At 44.4% G+C, this 21,793-nt stretch overlaps 2 protein-coding genes across 9 annotated transcripts in view; both read right to left on the bottom strand.

The window, feature by feature from the left end:
* LTBP3 (latent transforming growth factor beta binding protein 3) overlaps nt 1-21,793 on the bottom strand; it is a 1,979,464-nt gene that overhangs the window by 990,708 nt on the left and 966,963 nt on the right. The gene's annotated exons all lie outside the window — the stretch shown is intronic.
* LOC141112342 (uncharacterized) lies at nt 4,143-5,670 on the bottom strand. The gene is made up of 3 exons (XM_073605050.1): nt 5,210-5,670; nt 4,504-4,626; nt 4,143-4,422 (listed from the first exon to the last, which is right to left on the bottom strand). The coding sequence occupies exons 1-3, from the start codon at nt 5,553-5,555 to the stop codon at nt 4,253-4,255; spliced, it is 639 nt and encodes a 212-aa protein (XP_073461151.1). The 5' UTR covers nt 5,556-5,670; the 3' UTR covers nt 4,143-4,252.

The following is a 21,793-nucleotide window of genomic DNA, read 5'->3' as shown; positions in this document are numbered from 1 at the left end:
AGGCCATTTTTATCAATGAACTTTTATGTGTATTGTCTGGAATGGCACTAGCGCTAGTACTTTTAAATTACTTTTTTTTTCTTTGAAATGTCATATTGCTGTCAGACTGTTCTAAACACAGGAAACATGCGCCACTTTACAGGCATACTATAGACACCCCCCATGCACCAAATTTAAAGGAATATTACTTTTTTATTGTTTTACTCTAAGCATTATTAAAATCGCGTTCGTTTTTTAAATTTTTTTCTGCATTGATACATGTCCCCTGGGGCTGGACCCAGGTCTCCAAACACTATTTATGGCAAAGAACTTGCATATAAGCCTTCAGTGAGAACTTTGGATTTTGCAGGTTCGAGCCCTATTGACTTCCACTATTCCAGCATATGTGATCTGACAGGCATTATTGCCGGAAATAGCGCTGCTTTCCATTTGCATTAGCGCTGATTTTCTGAGAGTTTAAGTCTTTCTGGCATTTTTTGAGAGCTATTTTTTGGTACTGCAGGATAATTTTTTGGCGCTATAGTAAATGATCCCCACTGTGACCAGAGCAATACAGTGTTACCATAGTAACACTGTACTACTCTGAGGAAGTGAGCAAGATTTTTTTTTTTTTTTTTACACACTGTAATTGCTTATACCAGTGAATTTCACTGGTGTAAGCAACCATTTCTACTGAATAAAACTGATTAATTTAGTGTTTACTATTGTGATTAGCTGTGATTTATCTCAGCTAATCACATGGTACAGATGGGCTGTGATTGGCCCTTTCTGTACCATCAATGTGACCAATCACAGCTAGCAGCACAATTGTACATGTGATCTTCTGTGTTTGGTAACAGCGATCACATGGTACCAGAAGCGAACTGGTATACTGATCTGTCATTGAGGATTCAGGAGTACGTCATATTGACAATAGACAGGGCAGGAAGTGGTTAATAAAGAACTTCACTACCATAGTCAGGGACTGCTTAGCAACCAGCAGCTGTTGACACAACAAACACTTTGGTGAAAAGTATGTAACATACAATATAGTGTATATCCACTTCAGCTCCAGAAGATTTACCTCCCTTCACGATGAGGCCATTTTTTGTGATATGGCACTGCGTTATTTTTAACTGACAATTGCCCGGTCGTGTGACACTGTACCCAAATAAAATGTATGTCCTTTTTTTTTCCCACAAATAGAGCTTTCTTTTGGTGATATTTGATCACCTCTGTGGTTTTTATTTTTTGCGCTATAAACAAATTAATAGCGACAATTTTGGGAAAAAAAAAACAATATTTTTTACTTTCTTCTATAAAATACATCCAATAAAAAAATTAAAAAAATCTAATTTCTTCATCAGTTTACGCCAAAATGTATTCTGCTACATATTTTTGGTAAAAAAATCACAATAAGCGTAAATTGATTTCAAAAGTAATAGCGTCTACAAACTATGGGATATATTTATGGATTTTTTATTTATTTTTTACTAGTAATGGCGGCAATCAGTGCCTTTGCCGCGTACACACGCTCGGGATTTTGGTCGGAAAAAGGTATGATGGCTTTTCCGAATGGGATTCCGCTCCAGCTTGTCTTGCATACACACGGTCACGCCAAATTCACACCGTCAAGAACGTGGTGATGTACAACACCTATGACGGCACTAGAAAAAAGAAGTTCAATAGCCAGTCGACCACCCTTTGGGCTCCTTCTGCTAATCTCGTGTTTATCTCGTGTTAGTAGAAGTTTGGTGAGAGACCATTCTCGCTTTTCAGCTTTCGCGCTTTTCAGTCCGTTTGGACAATCCGCAACTTGTGGCAGGTGACGTGGCAAGTGAACAATCCGCAATGTGTGACAGGTGACGTGGCAAGTGGACAATCCACAACTTGTGGCAGGTGACGTGGCAAGTGGACAATCCCCAACTTGTGGCAAGTGACAATCCGCAATGGGTGGCAGGTGGACAATTTGCAACTTGTGGCAAGTGACAATCCACAACTTGTGGCAGGTGACGTGGCAAGTGACAATCTGCAGCTTGTGGCAGGTGACGTGGCAAGTGACAATCCGCAGTTGTGGCAGGTGACGTGGCAAGTGACAATCTGCAGCTTGTGGCAGGTGATGTGGCAAGTGACAATCCGCAACTTGTGGCAGGTGACGTGGCAAGTGAACAATCCACAATGTGTGACAGGTGATGTGAGAGGCAACGTGGCAAGTGACAATCCACAACTTATGGCAGGTGACGTGGCAATTGGACAATCAGCAATGTGTGGCAGGTGATAGTGGACAATTTGCAACTTGTGGCAGGTGACGTGGCAAGTGACAATCCGCAACTTGTGGCAGGTGACGCTGCAAGTGACAATCCACAACTTGTGGTAGGTGACGTGGCAAGTGGACAATCCGCAACTTGTGGCAAATGATAACCTGCAACATTTGACAAGTGACAATCTGCATCTGGTGGCAGGCAAGTGACACACTCAGGGCTCCCACTGATTCTGCATTATGGTGAGTTGAACTATTTCATTTTCTATAACAATGTAATAACAGAAATAATGTGTTTTAATCATCCTGACACTATAATAACCATGGTGCCGTGATGATTGAAACGCCAGCATCAGCTATTTCCCTGATAAATTGCCCCCCAAAAAACGTATTTTCTGGCAGTCTCTGGCGAGACTAGACTCTGGATCCGCCCCTGGGTGAGGGGGGGCCCATACAACATTTTGCTATGGGGCCCTGTTATTTCTAGTTACGCCCCTGGCCACAGGAATGGCAGACTGTGGCATCCCACTTTGCCGACCGTTGGGACTTTCCCAACTGTGGAGGGGCAATTGATGGGAAGCACGTCCACATCATCCCACCACCCCACTCGGGGTCATACTATTTTAATTATAAGGGTTTCAATAGTATTGTGTTGATGGCGGTGGTGTCAGCGACATACGAGTTTCTCTATGTGGACGTGGGGAGGAATGGCCGGATGTCGGATGGTGGAGTCTTTGCCCAGACGGAATTCTACCAGTGGCTTGGGATTGCCACCTGCGGAAGAGAACGTGGAAGGACTCCTGTTTGTTTTTATTGCTGATGAAGCGTTTGGTCTGGGTGATCACCTGATGAGGCCATTCCTCCAGAGGACCCTCACCCCGGAGAAGAGGGATTTTAATCTCCGGCTGGCCAGAGCCAGAAGAGTCGTGGAGAACACCTTTGGGATAATGGCCAGCCGGTTCCGCCTATTTCTAATGGCTATAAATATGGCGGAGTACAAATGTAACCACATCGTGTTAGCATGCTGCATCTTGCACAAATTTTTAACGCAAAATGCTACTAATTATGTAGCCTCAGTTGGGCCTGAGGCCGGACTTCATGAACCAACAATGACAGCCCTGGAACCTGGCCGTCCTGGCTTGCCCCCCCAAAGCGCCCGTGAAGTGCGTCAAAAATATGTGGAATATTTTACGGGTAGGGGGGCCATTGCTATGCCAGCAAATTTTTAAATATTAGCAAAATAAAAAAAATGATATGATAAAATCATGAATTGGATTTACTGCTTGTGTTTCTTTTATTTGTCTCCTAGGTTCTCCTGGTGCACTTGTAGTGCTAAGTGGTTTTTCCATTATTTAAATAACACCCATTGTCAGTGTAAATACCAACTTAATACAAAAACTGGTATTGAGCATTGAAAGAAGAAGCTACACATTCTTGAGTATAAAACATTTTACTCCATGCACATCCACATGTGCGTTGTAAAACCTTTTTTGGTAAAAAAATAACATCTTTGTTTTATACATTTTTACCTTGAAAAATTTTTTTTTGGTACATAAACAGGCATGTTTCAAAACATAGCATACACAACTCAGGAACTTACGAAGTTCAACATTGAAAAACTGAAGGCAATATCAGACATTATAGTGTTAAAAATATCTTGATCTTGCCTTCATCAGATGGGGTGATGTCCCCCTGTAAAAGCCAAATTTAGAAGATGCACACAAATTGGGAGTCAAAATGGGGATCTCCCTCCTGATCCCATGCCTAATGTCAACATGTGCTATCTCCCATCATGGGGGATCAATGGACGTGTTTTGGGGGTGCAACCCCTTCCTCTCACCTACTAGAGTTGCGAGGAAGGGGTTGTACTCACAAAACACGTACATTGAAATCCCCTGATGGCAGATAGCACATGTTGACACATCGTGTGCATCTTCCAAATTTGGCTTTTAAAATGTATAAAAAGGTTATTTAAATTTTCTATTAAAAAAAAAGAGTTTTTTTGGGGGGGATTTAGATTCTCCCTAATACATCAATCATGTTCTTCTTTCTTTGTTCAATCTCCTTGTTTTTTTCCTTTATGAGGTCTAAATCCCGACTACACCACATTATGTCCTGGATTAGCCTTTGTGCACTGTCAGTTGTGAAATTAGTAGATTGTTCTTCTACAACATGCACATCACCTAAAAGAAAAAATACACATCATGTATTATAAATATGCAGGCATACATCTATTACCTGAATCTGTGGTGTCAGACACTCACCTGTTGTGGTGACAATTCCCACCACCTCTCCTTCCTCCACATCCTGAGGTTGTGTCCTCTGTTCCCCTTCTTCAGAAAGTGGGGGGTTCCTGGAGTCCTCAGACATCCCGAGTCTTTTCTCCCCTATGAAAATGAAACAAAAGGTATACTTAGCACACAGATATTTGTGGCCAGAAATATGAATGTGAAACATTGTTTCGAAGTGGGGTACAATTGTCTGTTTGGGCAGAGTGCCAAGTTGAAGACATTATTTATTCCCTTAACAAAGCTGCAATACTTACCTTTTTTGGAAAAGTTTCACACATGTAGACACCCCAAGTATCCACTGGAGTACCTGTGTGGGACACTAGTGTGGGACACTAGTGCTCCTGAGTCCAGATGTGTAAACAGCTGCTGAGTGTCCTCTCCTTACATTACACTGAATCAAGTTTGCTATTCATTCTAGTTACAAACACATCTAGACAACAATGTCCTAAACTTCTTTTAATACAAATTAGCATGACCAAATGTAGTTAACCCTGTATCTGCCTAAAACATTGTATTTAGTTGGTGAATGAACGATGTTTACTGCGAACGATTACTGTGCCCACGAGCCTGAAAGTTGCCATTTTAAACTGTACAACAGTAAAGAAAAGCACATGGAGCAGCATGCAAGTAATAATAATAATAATAATAATAATAATAATAAGAACACACAACTACTTACTTTTTAGAAGCACTTTCTTGGTCCTTCTGTACTGATCCTGCTCCCTCAATTTAAGGTCTGACCAGCGTTTCCTCAATTGCTTCTTGGATCGTCGTACCCCAAAATTCCGGTGCAGACTCTTCACAACTTTAGTCATGATCTTGGCCTTTCTCACATTTGGGTTTAGGTAAGGTCCATACTTCTCATCATAGTCGGCCCTCTTCAAGATGTCCACCATCTCCACCATCTCTACAAGGGCCATATTTAAGGCCTTAAATCTTCTCCTCCGGTATCGGGACGTTTCGGGCTCTGGGCTTTCCTCCTCATTGCTGCTATTACACACCTGCTGTGTCTCCGCCATGTTCATCTCCCACTGCACTGAAAGAGAAGGTAACTACACACAGAACATACCTACGTTCTGTGTGCGTAGAAAAGAGGACCGGAAGCACCGAACGTTCTAACGAAGGTAACATTTTAACTTGGGACATCAGTGGCCTATACTGATTCAAGATTGAGGCCTATATTGGGATAAGATTAGGAGAGTTTAGCCTGATATTAGTGTTTTTGTCTTGTATTTTGTCTTGCAGCAAATATGAAACAATTCAAAGACCCTGATTTCATGGGCCATTTCATTGACAAATACAGGGATATGCATAATTTGGGGGAGGTTAAAACCCCCTATATCGCAATAAACCAGCTAGGAAGGTATCGCTGGAGAAACTGCTGCAATTTGTGAAGATGCAGGTCTCCAACGCAGACATCGAGTTTGTGGAGAGGAAAATTGGTAGCTTGAGAAGCACGTATAGGAAGGAGCTTAATAAGGTCCAGGCTTCCATGAGATCAGGAGCAGCAGCAGAAGATGTGTATGTACCCAGTCTGTGGTACTACAACAGGATGCAGTTTCTGGAAGACCGGATGGAAGTCAGGGAATCACTTTCTACACTTCCATCCAGCCTTCCCTCAACCCTTCACTCAACCCCAGCTGAGGCTTCCGAGGACCAACCTGGGTCTTCCAACCTGGAAGAAGTTGAGGAACCCAGCTGGAGCCAGGTATAGTATTTTTTAATGTATTTATTGTCAGAAATGTATTGTTGTCAACTAGATGTTATTATTGATAACAAATGAATGGTTTAACGAAAAGTGTTTTACATATCAATAGACAGTAGGGGCCAAAAATGAGTGTGACAAGAATGAAAAATGCTGGGCTCAGAATGATAGTCTTTTCTATTTATTAACATTCAATTTGCAACAGTCATGAGCTGAAAATTGTGTGTGATTGATGAACCAAAAACTAAAACTATGTTCCTTTTTCATACACAGGAAGACCTCAGCCAGGATGAGGCTCTGGAATATGGCACACAGGAGGAGGCGGGGGTAAGTGACGAATGTGCTAGCTCCATTACGAACGCTAGTTTTTCCAGACCGGGCGCTTCCGTCTCGTACTTGATTCTGAGCATGCGTGATTTTTGGCGCGTCGGAATTGCATACAGATGATTGCATTTTCAGTTAGAAACTTTTCCCGACCAAAAAATTGAGAACCTGCTCTCAATCTTTTGCTGGCTGGAATTCCGCCAGCAAAAGTCTGATGGAACATACACACAGCCGCATTTTCCAACCAAAAGCTCTCATTGTAGTTTTGCTGGCGGCATTTCCGATTGCGTGTATGGGGCATTATAGCGGGTCTGCAATATTGTGGTGGACACATCGGACACCTAACTGACACTTTTGAGACTTTTTTGGAAACCAGTGAAACCAATATAGTGATCAGTGCTAAAAATATGCACTGTCACTGTACTAATGACACTGGCAGGGAAGGGGTTAACATCTAGGGCGATCAAGGGGTTAAATGTGTGACTAAAATGTGTTACTGTGTACTGTTTTTAGTAAGCTTAGTATGTGCTGTTTGTTACTTCTTGCTTTGGGGGGGATTTGTGCTTGAAGGGGGGGTAATTTTAGCTGAGATGACGAGCTTGGGAGGGGGAATTTGTGGTGCTGGGAGGGGGTATTTGGGGGAGAGGAGAATTCTTGCTGGGGAATTTTGGAGAGTAGAATTGTGTGGGGAAGATTTGTCCTGGAATGGGGGTTGTGCTGGAAGGGAGGATTTGGGGGATGAAAGAGGATTTTTTTCTGGGAGGGGGAAGAGGATTTGTGTTGGGAGGGGGAATTGAGGGGAGTGGGGAAATGTACTGCAATGGGGAGGGGGGGATTGTGTTGAGAGGAGGTATCTGGAGGAACAGAGGATTTATGCTGAGGAAGGAGGAAGGGGGATTGCAGGAATGATTTGTGCTGGGGCGGGGGCAAAGATTTGCTCTGGGAGGTTTGAGCGTGCATTCAGCATTTTTGCTGAAAGGCTAAAGGGGGAAGGATACTGCTTGTGGGGGGAATTTTGCAGTTTACTGACCCCTACACTGTACGTTACTAGGGATGAGCCGAAAACACCCCCCTGTTCGGTTCGCACCAGAACATGCGAACAGGAAAAAAGTTCGTTCGAACACGTGAACACCGTTAAAGTCTATGGGACACGAACATGAATAATCAAAAGTGCTAATTTTAAAGGCTAATATGCAAGTTATTGTCATAAAAAGTGTTTGGGGACCTGGGTCCTGCCCCAGGGGACATGGATCAATGCAAAAAAAAGTTTTAAAAACGTCCGTTTTTTCAGGAGCAGTGATTTTAATAATGCTTAAAGTCAAACAATAAAAGTGTAATATCCCTTTAAATTTCGTACCTGGGGGGTGTCTATAGTATGCCTGTAAAGGGGCGCATGTTTCCTGTGTTTAGAACAGTCTGACAGCAAAATGACATTTTGAAGGAAAAAACTCATTTAAAACTACCCGCGGCTATTGCATTGCCGACAATACACATAGAAGTTCATTGATAAAAACGGCATGGGAATTCCCCAAAGGGGAACCCCGAACCAAAATTAAAAAAAAAAAATGACGTGGGAGTCCCCCTAAATTCCATACCAGGCCCTTCAGGTCTGGTATGGATATTAAGGGGAACCCCGGCCAAAATTTAAAAAAAAAAATGACGTGGGGTTCCCCCTAAATTCCATACCAGACCCTTCAGGTCTGGTATGGATTTTAAGGGGAACCCCGCGCCAATAATAAAAAAAAAAACGGCGTGGGGTCCCCCCAAAAATCCATACCAGACCCTTATCCGAGCACGCAACCTGGCAGGCCGCAGGAAAAGAGGGGGGGACGAGAGTGCGCCCCCCCCTCCTGAACAGTACCAGGCCACATGCCCTCAACATTGGGAGGGTGCTTTGGGGTAGCCCCCCAAAACACCTTGTCCCCATGTTGATGAGGACAAGGGCCTCATCCCCACAACCCTGGCCGGTGGTTGTGGGGGTCTGCGGGCGGGGGGCTTATCAGAATCTGGAAGCCCCCTTTAACAAGGGGACCCCCAGATCCCGCCCCCCCCGTGTGAAATGGTAAGGGGGTACAAAAGTACCCCTACCATTTCACTAAAAAACTGTCAAAAATGTTAAAAATGACAAGAGACAGTTTTTGACAATTCCTTTATTTAAATACTTCTTCTTTCTTCTATCTTCCTTCATCTTCTGGTTCTTCTGGCTCTTCTGGTTCTTCCTCCGGCGTTCTCGTCCAGAATCTCCTCCGTGGCGTCTTCTATCTTCTTCTCCTCGGGCCGCTCCGCACCCATGGCATGGGGGGAGGCTCCCGCTCTTCTCTTCTTCTTCATCTTCTTCTCTTCTTCTTTTCTTCTCTTCTTCATTTTCTTCTCCGGGCCGCTCCGCACCCATGCTGGCATGGAGGGAGGCTCCCGCTGTGTGACGGCGCTCCTCGTCTGACAGTTCTTAAATAACGGGGGGTGGGGCCACCCGGTGACCCCGCCCCCCTCTGACGCACGGTGACTTGACGGGACTTCCCTGTGACGTCACGGGGAATGCCACAGGGAAGTCCCATCATGTCCCGTGCGTCAGAGGGGGCGGGGTCACCGGGTGGCCCCGCCCCCCGTTATTTAAGAACTGTCAGACGAGGAGCGCCGTCACACAGCGGGAGCCTCCCTCCATGCCAGCATGGGTGCGGAGCGGCCCGGAGAAGAAAATGAAGAAGAGAAGAAAAGAAGAAGAGAAGAAGATGAAGAAGAAGAGAAGAGCGGGAGCCTCCCCCCCATGCCATGGGTGCGGAGCGGCCCGAGGAGAAGAAGATAGAAGACGCCGCGGAGGAGATGCTGGACGAGAATGCCGGAGGAAGAACCAGAAGAGCCAGAAGAACCAGAAGAACCAGAAGATGAAGGAAGATAGAAGAAAGAAGAAGTATTTAAATAAAGGAATTGTCAAAAACTGTCTCTTGTAATTTTTAACATTTTTGACAGTTTTTTAGTGAAATGGTAGGGGTACTTTTGTACCCCCTTACCATTTCACACAGGGGGGGGGCCGGGATCTGGGGGTCCCCTTGTTAAAGGGGGCTTCCAGATTCCGATAAGCCCCCCGCCCGCAGACCCCCACAACCACCGGCCAGGGTTGTGGGGATGAGGCCCTTGTCCTCATCAACATGGGGACAAGGTGTTTTGGGGGCTACCCCAAAGCACCCTCCCAATGTTGAGGGCATGTGGCCTGGTACGGTTCAGGAGGGGGGGGGCCGCACTCTCATCCCCCCCTCTTTTCCTGCGGCCTGCCAGGTTGCGTGCTCGGATAAGGGTCTGATATGGATATTTGGGGGGACCCCACGCCGTTTTTTTTTTTTTTTTTTGGCGCGGAGTTCCCCTTAAAATCCATACCAGACCTGAAGGGTCTGGTATGGAATTTAGGGGGACTCCCACGTCATTTTTTTTTTTTAATTTTGGTTCGGGGTTCCCCTTTGGGGAATTCCCATGCCGTTTTTATCAATGAACTTCTATGTGTATTGTCGGCAATGCAATAGCCGCGGGTAGTTTTAAATGAGTTTTTTCCTTCAAAATGTCATTTTGCTGTCAGACTGTTCTAAACACAGGAAACATGCGCCCCTTTACAGGCATACTATAGACACCCCCCAGGTACGAAATTTAAAGGGATGTTACACTTTTATTGTTTGACTTTAAGCATTATTAAAATCACTGCTCCTGAAAAAACGGCCGTTTTTAAAACTTTTTTTTGCATTGATCCATATCCCCTGGGGCAGGACCCAGGTCCCCAAACACTTTTTATGACAATAACTTGCATATTAGCCTTTAAAATTAGCACTTTTGATTTCTCCCATAGACTTTTAAAGGGTGTTCCGTGGCATTCGAATTTGCCGCGAACACCCCAAATTGTTCGCTGTTCGGCGAACTTGCGAACAGCCAATGTTCGAGTCGAACATGAGTTCGACTCGAACTCGAAGCTCATCCCTATACGTTACACACCCCTGCCTCCTGCACTCTTTTTTACTTTGATTCCTACTATGCATTACACACTCTTGTCCCCTGTGTTCTGTGCATTACACACTCCTGTTCCCTGCACTCTGTGAATTACATACTCCTGGATCCCTGCATTCTGAGCATAACAGTCCTGTCCACTTCACTCTGTGGATTATGTACTCCTGACCCCTGCTCTGTGTGTGGCACTGACTATAGCACTCTGTGTTTTACATACTCCTGATCCTTGAACACATTGCATTACACACCCTGGACTGCTGCACTCTGTGTTATGTATCTTAAACCTGACCCTGACTACAGCACTCTGTGTGTTATGCAATCCTGACCCTTGCATTTGCACACCATTGACCCCTGTACTCTGCCTTACAGACTCCTGTACAATATACACTATATTGTACATTACATACTTCTCACTACAGTGTTTATTGTCTCGACAGTTACTAGTTGCTAAACAGTCCCTGACTATTTTAATGAAGTTCTTCTTTAAGGGCGTGGGGTTGTGATGTGGACATAAGAGTGAGTGGACACATGTAGGGCATGCTCCAACTCCTCTATCCTGCACTGGCTAACCTCCCAAAAGCTATGCCCTGAGTTTTCTGATGGCAGCTGTGTTGACTTTCCTTGATTTTCCTTAATCCTCTTCTCCTTACAATCAGCTCTCTCAATCGACTCTCCTGCCTCAGGATACAGCCATCTGCTAGCTGGGACACAGGAACATGAACATTATCGATTCAACCCTGGCTACCCAGTGGTTTCACTCCTTTCACATTATACTCCCCTTTTCCTTAAAGTGACTGTCCGGTATATTTTTTGTGGCAGAGCTGTTACTTGTTGTGCCTGTGTCACTGGCACTCTCGAGGTGGTCAGACGGGGGGGTCTGCCGGGCCTGCCGGGACTTTTCCTTTGCTGAGTGGTACCTGGTGGGGCAATCCTCAGATCCTCGTAGACAGTAGGAGTGGGCAATGTTTAGAGAATACTTTGGTGGGCCTCGGGAGACTTTGGTGAAGCCTGAGGAGGGACGCTGCTACCTGTTGTTCCGGTGTCACTGGCGCTCCCGAGGTGCTCAGATGGGGAGTCTGCTGGGTCTGCCTGGACTTTTCCTTTGCTGAGTGGTACCTGGCAGGGGGCAATCGTCGAATCCTCGTAGCCGGCAGGAGTGGGCTGTGTTTAGAGAATACTTTGGCGGGCCTCGGGAGACTTCGGTGAAGCCTGAGGAGGAACGCTGGTGATCCCCCTACAAAATCCTTACAAATCGGAGCTGTGGTCAGCCCCGGCCTGCTGGACTCGGTAGAATTCAGTGAAAATCGGCAGAGTCTGTGGAGACTCGTTTAAAGGAGTAGGCAACCTAAATAAACTTCATTAAATTAAAAAATTTCGGGGAAGATCTGCGCTGCAAAAGCAGCAGAATATGTGCAAAATAAATCTAATAATTAAGAAGGGGGAAAAGGGAAGAGAGAGGAGGATAGGAGGAATGGAGAGAAGGGGTAGAAATAAAATGACCAAACTATAGAAAGAGGGACAGGGGGCTTTAAATCCTGTAGCCCCTATACAAGATGATGACGGATCTTCTTACCAAACACAAAGTGGTAAATTTACAAAAGAGAAGGCTAGAGAAGCTGCAGCTGCTAAACATGTAAAATTTGCACTGGTATCAAAAGATGGTGAAAATAAAGCCCCTCAGCATAATGCTAGTGAAGAATTGGAAGTTTCTAGCACTGATATAACTACTTTGCATGAACACTGGGACCAAAGGATATGTAAAGTGGAAGAAATGGATAAAAGTGCAAGATTGCACACTGAGAAACAGTCAAATGGCATGTATACATCAACAACATCATTAATACCACTAGAACCTACACTACTAGACGTGCTGAAAGCAGTACAAAAATGTCAGAAGTCTATAGGCAATTTAACCAGGCAAGTGCAGGGACTGAAAGAAGAATTTATTTTCCTATGCCAGGATGTACAGAAAATAAGGGAAAGAACGTCTGTTTTGGAAGATCGTGTTAAAGAATTAGAGGATACTTCACTGCCACTGGGCAAAGATATTAAAGTAGCAATGAAAAAAAATCAGATATTAATGCTCGTAAGCTGGAAGATCTCGAAAATCATTTTCAACATAATAATATTAGTCTGGTGGGTCTCCCAGAGCATTCTGAGGGAGCAAACCCTACAGAATTTGAAGAAACATGGCTATGGGAGACAATTGGGAAAGAATATTTTTCTATGTCTTTCTCAGTTAAAAGAGCACATTGAGTAACTAGTAGGCCTCTACCAGCAGGAGCCCCCCCCCACGGCCATTTTGAATTTGACGACTTAATCAATGAGACAGAGATCTTATTGTCAGAAGAGCTAGATCATTGAAGGAAGTCACTTTTAATGGAACTAAAGTTATGATCTTTTGGATTTTTCTCCTAAAATACAAAAACTGCGTGCTAAATTTCAAGATGTAAAAAAAAAGACTGCAGACCCTGCAACTGTCCTATTCAGTGCTATACCCTGCTAAATTTAGAGTAGAGGCAAATGAAGTTGCACATTTTTTTGAAAAGCCACAGATTGCTACCGAATGGCTGGGCAGGCACTATAAATAATTTTTTTTATCGGAGGAGAGAGTCCAGTGAAAATCACGGAATATACTCTCCATACTTTGTTCCTGTGGGAAATGTTTGGATTCAATTTTTAGTTTTTTGTATTTGTAGGAATATTATTAGGTATATGTTCATTTTTGGGAGTTTTCTTTTTTTTAAAAATAGTTTTCAAAATTTAATTCTAAGTATTGGAAAAAAATTATTACCGGTATGTGTATACTGTAATATTTTTTTTTTGTAAGACCCTTTGGGAGGTTGCTATTTAAGGGGATGGCAGCCTTTCAGGGGTTTATATGGGATTTCCATATGTTTGGGGATTTTTTTTTTTGTGGTTGTTATTTTATTTTTTGTATAGATTTCTTTATATGCGCTCACCAGATAATTAAAGTAAATACAGAATCTTCTTACAAAGAATCTTAAAATATATTAGTTTGATATTATTAAAATGGATAAAAGATGGGAATCGCTTTTTGTCATTGGCAAGAGTTATTTATTCCAGGGCTATGATTCAAAAATCTGATACTGTAGTAATATGTCAATTTTAATGCAAGTATTAGTATCTTGGAACATTAGGGGGCATAGCGACCTAGTAAAGATACAAACTATGTTCACTACATTTTACATATACATTTACATTTACTACATATTTTTACATACATTTACATACATTTACATACATTTACTACATATTTTTCACTATTTTCTCTGTTTATTATTTGCCTGCAGGAGACTCATTTAAATACACAGAAATGAAACTATTTGAAGTGTGCACAATATAGTAGGCAATATCACTCTACTTATACTACATATTCCAGAGGAGCTCTATATTGATAGCAAATGAAGTTGATTTCTCCTACAGACAGGTACAAACAGATACTAAAGGTCGCTATATTTTTTTATTGTGTACAATGTACAGAAAATCATATGTGTTAGCTAATATATACAGTATCTCACATAAGTCAGTACACCCCTCACATTTTTGTAAATATTTTATTATATCTTTTCATGTGACAACACTGAAGAAATGACACTTTGCTACAATGTAAAGTAGTGAGTGTACAGCTTATATAACAATGTAAATTTGCTGTCCCCTCAAAATAACTCAACACACAGCAATTAATGTCTAAACCGCTGGCAACAAAAGTGAGTACACCTCTAAGTGAAAATGTCCAAATTGGGTCCAAAGTGTCAATAGTTTGTGTGGCCACCAATGGAGTCCTTTTCCATGCCTCCATGACAACATCACAGAGCCGATGGATGTTAGAGACCTTGCGCTCCTCCACCTTCCATTTGAGGATGCCCCACAGATGCTCAATAGGGTTTAGGTCTGGAGACATGCTTGGCCAGTCCATCACCTTTACCCCCAGCTTTTTTAGCAAGGCAGTGGTCATCTTGGAGGTGTGTTTGGGGTCGTTATCATGTTGGAATACTGCCCTGTGGCCCAGTCTCCAAGGGGAGGGGATCATGCCCCGCTTCAGTATGTCACAGTACATGTTGGCATTCATGATTCCTTCGATGAACTGTAGTTCCCCAATGTCGGCAGCACTCATGCAGCCCCAGACCATGACACTCCCACCACCATGCTTGACTGTAGCCAAGACACACTTGTCTTTGTACTTCTCACTGGTTGTAGCCACACATGCTTAACACCATCTGAACCAAAAAAGTTTATCTTGGTCTCATCAGACCACAGGACATGGTTCCAGTAATCCATTCCCTTAGTCTGCTTTTCTTCAGCAAACTGTTTGCGGGCTTTCCTGTGCATCATCTTTAGAAGAGTCTTCCTTCTGGGACGACAGCCATGCAGACCAATTTGATGCAGTGTGCTGCGTATGGTCTGAGCACTGACAGTCTGACCCCCCCCACCTCTTCAACCTCTGCAGCAATGCTGGCAGCACTCATACATCTATTTCCCAAAGACAACCCCTGGTTATGACGCTGAGCACATGCACTCAACTTCTTTGGTTGACCATGGCGAGGCCTGTTCTGAGTGGAACCTGTCCTGTCAAACTGCTGTATGGTCTTAGCCACCATGCTGTAGCTCAGTTTCAGGGTCTTGGCAATCTTCTTATAGCCTAGGCCATCTTTATGTAGAGCAACAATTCTTTTTTTCAGATCCTCAGAAGTTCTTTGCCATGAGGTGCCATGTTGAACTTCCAGTGACCAGTATGAGAGAGTGAGAGCGACAACACCAAATTTAACACACCTGCTACCCATTCACAACTGAGACCTTGTAACACTAATGAGTCACATGACATCGGGAGGGAAAATGGCTAATTGGGCCCAATTTGGACATTTTCACTTAGGGGTGTACTCACTTTTGTTGCCAGCGGTTTAGACATTAATGGATGTGTGTTGAGTTATTTTGAGGGGACAGCAAATTTACACTGTTATACAAGCTGCACACTCACTACTTTACTTTACATTGTAGAAAAGTGTCATTTCTTCATTGTTGTCACATGAAAAGATATAATAAAATAGTTACAAAAATGTGAGGGGTGTACTCACTTTTGTGAGATACTGTATTTACCACCCACATATTCCTCAGAGGTACTTAAAGAACTATTGAACTTTGATTCTGATAAAACTAATGTTCCTTGGTTAATAATAAAATATTTCAATAATTACCTTGACCCTTCTTTAGACAGATATGGTTTAGCTACAGCTCCAGTAACTTCTGTATGTACTCCCTTTGCTGGCTATATTTGGCAGATTAGCCTTATGGATGTCTGGAGAATGCTACATTCTAATGATAGAGTGTTTTCTTGTTTCTCTAGCACCCATGGGACTTTATCTAGAATAGACCTGACATTAGTTACATCAATGATGCTACCTGTGATATCTGAAGTAGTTTTTGCAGTTATTGGTTTGACCTTTTTCCTTCAAAACAGAAAATAATGCATGATGTTCTGGCCTATGGTACTATTAATAAGCCCACTGTATCTTCACAGATTTATTGGGATTCTTTAAAAGCCTATATGAGAGGTTTGTTTATATCCCAAATTTCAAGGATAAAAAAAAACAAAAAATCTAGGGCTAGGGAATGTTTAGAGACTGAAGATGTTTTAAAGGCTGAACTTCAATATATAGCGAATCCTACCACAGAAACAGCAGAAGTAGATACAAAAACAACAGATATATGCTGATATCTCTCGTAAAAAAGCAGAGCAAAAACGCTTTTTCCTTCAGCCTTATTTTGAGGATGGGGAAAATACGGAGAATCTCTTATCAGCAATAGTAAAATCTCACAAACCAATGACACAAGTAGTAGAATTACAAATCTCTTCAACTGAAACTGCCCGAACTACTCTGGAGATTTCATCAGTATTTTTTGACTTTTATAAAAATCTGTATAGTAGCAAAGTATCCTATAAGGTGGTTGATTTGCAACTTTTTCTAAATTCCATTATGTTAGTAGAACTATCAGTGGTTGATAGGGAGATGTTGGATCAGCCTTTGACATTGGAGGAACTTCAAATTGACTCCGCTAGTTTCCCTAATAATAAAACTCCAGGAGCAGGACCTCGCGGGAAGATGGACGCCTGAGAGAAGAGCTCCCTCCGCTATCCATCCTCTCCGCTCTCACAGAAGCACCACAGCACCCGTACCACAACCCAAACATGGGCACAGCATCGCGGAACTCCTCCGCCTCCCACTCCCGCTCTCCACGGAGACAGCAGAGCGGTCTGAGCCAGAATCTTCCTGAGTTGTTCCGAACTCAGAGAAGCAACATGGCGGCCTCCTGCCAGGCTCCGTCACAGGCTCCAGCGCCATCACTGCTGAGCGTGCTGCCTATCATCCCCCTGTCTGAGCCAGGGGATCAGGACGCCCTCCACCAGCAACATCTGAGCTTCTTAGACCTGAGAGCGGTGGCGACAGACATCAAGGACACCCTGTCCGCAGCCATAGCTGACCTGAGGCTAGACATTCGCGCCATTGCTGACAGGGTACAAGAGGTAGAACAGGTGACAGCCCAGCATGGACTGGCATCCTCCGCCGAGTTACCCATAAGGTAGATACACATACCCTGCAGCTGAGAGACCTCCAGCGTCATGTGGAGGATTTGGACAACAGGGGCAGGCGCCATAACTTGTGGGTCAGGGTTCTGCCAGAATCAGTTGATTCTGAACAGCTTGCAGTCACTGTAACTGGCTTGTTTAACAACCTGCTGGATAGACCAGCGCAGACACGAGTAGAAATGGAGCGTATCCACTGCGTGCTCAGGCCCAAAGGGAGAGAGAATAACCCCCCCAGAGATGTGGACTACAAGCTAAAGGAAGAAATACTCCGCAAGGCTAGAAATACAATATAACTTTCACATGGGGGCTCTGACATCCACATATACCAGGAGCTCTCTGGTATTACGCTGCAACACAGGAGAGATCTAAAGCCGTTGCTGGATACCCTGTGCGCTAAGGGCATACATTATAGGTGGAAATTCCCCTTTGGCCTCTCCGCCACCAACCAAGGCCGCATGGCCTTACTACGGGTACCGGAAGACCTACAATCGTTCTGTGAAACCCTGGACATCCCAGTGATAGAGGTTCCGAATTGGTACGCCAACCGAATTTCGCCGCCGCCAACCGCCCAGTAGAGAACAACGATGAGAGGAACCGATGGAAGCCCAAAACACCAGGTACCGCAGACACAGGTCCACCTCGGGATCCAGGTCTCACGCTTCCACCAGAAGCTCCTACAACGGCAACAGCCTGACTGGTTCCCCGTGATCAAGAAGAGCCAGACGGGACTTCGGCCGTTCCGCGGACAATCTCCTGGAAACTGAAAAGAAGATCGCCATTGCCACAGCTAAGTTCCTGTCACTGTTTACTTTTTCCCCTTGCTTTTTTTCCTCTGGTGCTCTGACTTGGTCTTCCTGCTCAAGACTGCTCCCTTTTTCCTTTGTGGTTTTATTTATGTTTTTTTTTTTTTTTTTTTTACCCCCACCTTTGGCATGAGGAACAATATCTCGCAGTTATAGTTACATCCACTATAGATTGCCAATGTTCTGGGAGTGTGCTGACTCTTTTACTGCCTTCTGAGGGAGTCTCACTACGGCAATGTGTCCTGTAGCGCTTTATCACACCACCCCACAAGTTTAAGGACAGGTTTGCCCTTAGTTACACCAGCGCAGAACGTATACATTTGTTTAACACTTTACATTTACAGGTCTCCAGGTCATGTGTAGATTGGACTCTGCTTCAGGCTGTACTTATAGCTTAAACAATATTGCACAGACGTCAGCATAGGGACCTAAGGCATGTCTGCATACCCCCCCTTAAGGGGCTTCTTTTTTTTTTTTCTCTCGCTATCTAGGTTGGGACAATGCAGACATAACAAACAACTGTTGAAGGCCTGCTGGAATCGCTTTGCTATCACCACACCATGTGACCGCGCCCAGGGGACCTCTGGTATTGAGAGGACCCCTCTTACATATACACACACCATACTTGCTTCCACTATGGGCCCAATACTATCACCTCCATTCCCCCACACATATGTGCTGATTAACTGGGGTCGTCCCTTTACATCTCATGGAATCCAGCAGGCCCGTGCAAGCATGCCTTTAGTACCCGCTTATTGGGCCTTGCCAGCGCATCATGCGTGCACACAATAATGGTCACAGAGTTTTCAGTGTCCCGTATTACAGCAGGATGCACTCTTTGAGCCACACTGGAAGATAGCATTTTGTGCCCCTTTTCTGGCCTCTAATCCATTTCAACACATAATGAGAACCCTATTGAGCTCCCCTACAACTCATAGGTGGGGGACGCTCGAACCCACTTTCACACCGGAAACCTGGGGGCTGCATTGCTAACCCAGGCGCCACCGAGTTGTGCCAAATATACATCAAAGCCACCTTAATTAATGGGCACGGACATATATACTTCCTGCAGAACCTTTTGCAAAACTAGAATGTAGGGATGTTCTCACTATAGTTAACCGTGTGTTTATAAGTTTTCCTGTTACCTCCTTAGGGGAAAAAAGATGTTTTAGAAATGTTTTAGTTTTGTTTTATTATTAATGAGGTTGACATTATAAGTTTCACTATTCTTTTCTACTGCCTTCCGACGGCTGACTTGACCTGCGCAGATAGCAGGAAGATACAATCACCACTGGCACCCTAGTAATCTATACTCCAGACGCTTGTTGCTTAAATGCGGTTCAGCTATGAGGGACCCATGATCTACAGTACATGATTAAAGGCAATACTATGGTATTAGTATAAACACAACCTGCACGCTTCCCTTACATCTCTACATATACTTGTCTTTGGATTGGATAGCGATGGCTTACTTTGACATTCGTTTATATCATCCCAGATTGGTCTCGCTCAACCCCCACACAGTAGTTTGGACTAGAGTGGGCATCCCTAGGGTTGGCACGCTCTACCATCACTCTGTACCTCACCGACTTCTTTCCTCCAGAAGAAAGGTCTGGTCCCCCGCCTTCTCGGTTCGTAGATTAGGAGTAGGTTCCTCCTACCCCGTACCCCCGTCCACATTTCCTTCCTGCTTCCCTCCCCCCCATCCCCCCTTTAAACCTCAACACTCTTTACATAGACAGGGAGTGACACTTTCATCACATCATGCCTCCTCCCGGCACCGGGGGCCCTCCCCCTCAGGTAAAGCTATACTCTCTAAATGTTAGGGGACTTAATAACCCTGAAAAAAGATCACAGCTGCTTCTTCTATTAAAAAAGGTCAAAGCCGATGTGGTGTTTCTCCAAGAAACCCACTTCAGATCTGACAGTGTCCCCAAACTTCATAACTCCTTCTATACTATGGTATTTCATGCAACTAACGATACCTCCAAATCCAAGGGAGTGTCCATTTTAATATCCAAAAACTGTCCCTTTCAAATTCAAGACACAATGCTCGATACCATTGCATGCTGCATCTTTCTCAGGAGCAAATTACACAACAAACCCGTCACGTTGGCTAACATTTACGCCCCCAACAAGCAGCAAGAACTCTTCTTCTGCAATACCTTACAGTGCCTCACTTTGTTTTACAAGGGCTTGCTGGTTGTTGGGGGTGATTTCAATTTGGCCCTTACCCCATCCCTTGACTCTTCCTCGGGATCCTCTGCCATAACCTATAGAGCACTTCGCACGATCAAAACACAGCTCGCTAACTTGACCCTGCACGACACTTGGCGCACACTACACCCCAATACTAAAGATTTCACTTTCTACTCCCCACCACACCAAAAATACACAAGGATTGACTACTTCTTTTTGACCTAGACAGACTTGGACTCCCTACTAACTGCTACCATAGAACCCATGATCCTGTCGGACAACCACCCCATCTCCATCACCATCACTTTCCCGGCAACGTATACGAAACCAATGAGTTGGCGACTGGACAACTCCCTGCCCAATGATCCAGAGCACATACAGAAAATAAACACATGCCTACAGCATTATTTTCGAGAGAATGCCTCCTCCGATACCCACCCGATGTCACGATGGGCTGCGCACAAGTGTGTCGTCCGTGGTGAATTCATATCTATGGCCGCAAAAAGACGGAAAGCTAGACAAGCCTGTATTGATAAACTATCGGAGCGCATTCATTCTCTAGAAAAGAAGTACAAACACTCACTAGCTAAGAACACTTTTCAAAAATTGTTGACGGCCAGGGAAGACCTCCTTGAGGAACTAGGGAAATCGACCAGATGTAAATATGCCCTTACACAGCGAATTTAATACGAATTTAGAAACAAATCGGGCAAACTACTAGCTAGAGCTCTTCAAAACAAACAAGCCTCCTCGACCGTCCATTCTATTTTAGATCCTGCGGGAAACAAAATAGAGACGTCGACCGGCAGCAAATCAATTTAAACAATTCTATTCCAATCTCTACAACTTACCTACCCCTCAGACGACCGATCCAGCCCAGGACAGGAAAAAACTGATAGAGGACTTCTTAACCCAATACGGCCCCCGACCCATCTCTGACAAGGAGGCAGCAAATCTAGAGAAACCGATCACATGGGAAGAGACTATCGAAGCACTTAAACAAATGAAGCCAGGCAAAAGTCCAGGACCAGACGACTTACCCTCTAGTTACTACAGAACCTTCACAGACCAGACATGCTGGTCCCACACTTCCTAAACACTTTTAACGCATTGCCCACTTCCCCCACTAAAAACCCGGATACCCTTGAGGCTCACATCACGGTGATACCTAAACAGGGTAAAGATGCTACCCTGGTCTCGAATTATAGACCTATACTGCTCATAAACGTTGACGTAAAGCTATATGCTAAAATACTGGCGAACCGCATACTCCCTCTACTCCCCTCCTTAATCTCTTTGGACCAAGTAGGCTTCATCCCCGGCCGCGAGGTCTGAGATAACACCCTGAAGGCCATCAGCATACATCACTGGATGTCCTCATCCAACACACCAGGCTTTTTCCTTTCCCTTGACGTGGAGAAGGCGTTCGACAGAGTGGCCTGGGACTACATGACAGAAGCATTACGCAAAATGGGGTTTCGAGACCGTATGCTCCAATACATTCTTGCCCTATACTCATCCCCAACGGCGAGGATCAGGGTCAACGGTCACCGGTCGGACGCCTTCTCCTTGTCGAATGGAACTCGACAGGGTTGCCCCCTAGCCCCCATCATTTTCATCCTCACGCTGGAACCCATG

This window comes from Aquarana catesbeiana, linkage group LG11 (assembly GCF_042186555.1).
Source record: "Aquarana catesbeiana isolate 2022-GZ linkage group LG11, ASM4218655v1, whole genome shotgun sequence".
NCBI classification, from domain to species: Eukaryota; Metazoa; Chordata; class Amphibia; order Anura; family Ranidae; genus Aquarana; species Aquarana catesbeiana.
Note: the sequence above shows the minus strand (reverse complement) of the source record. Positions and strands in the feature narration are given on the sequence as shown.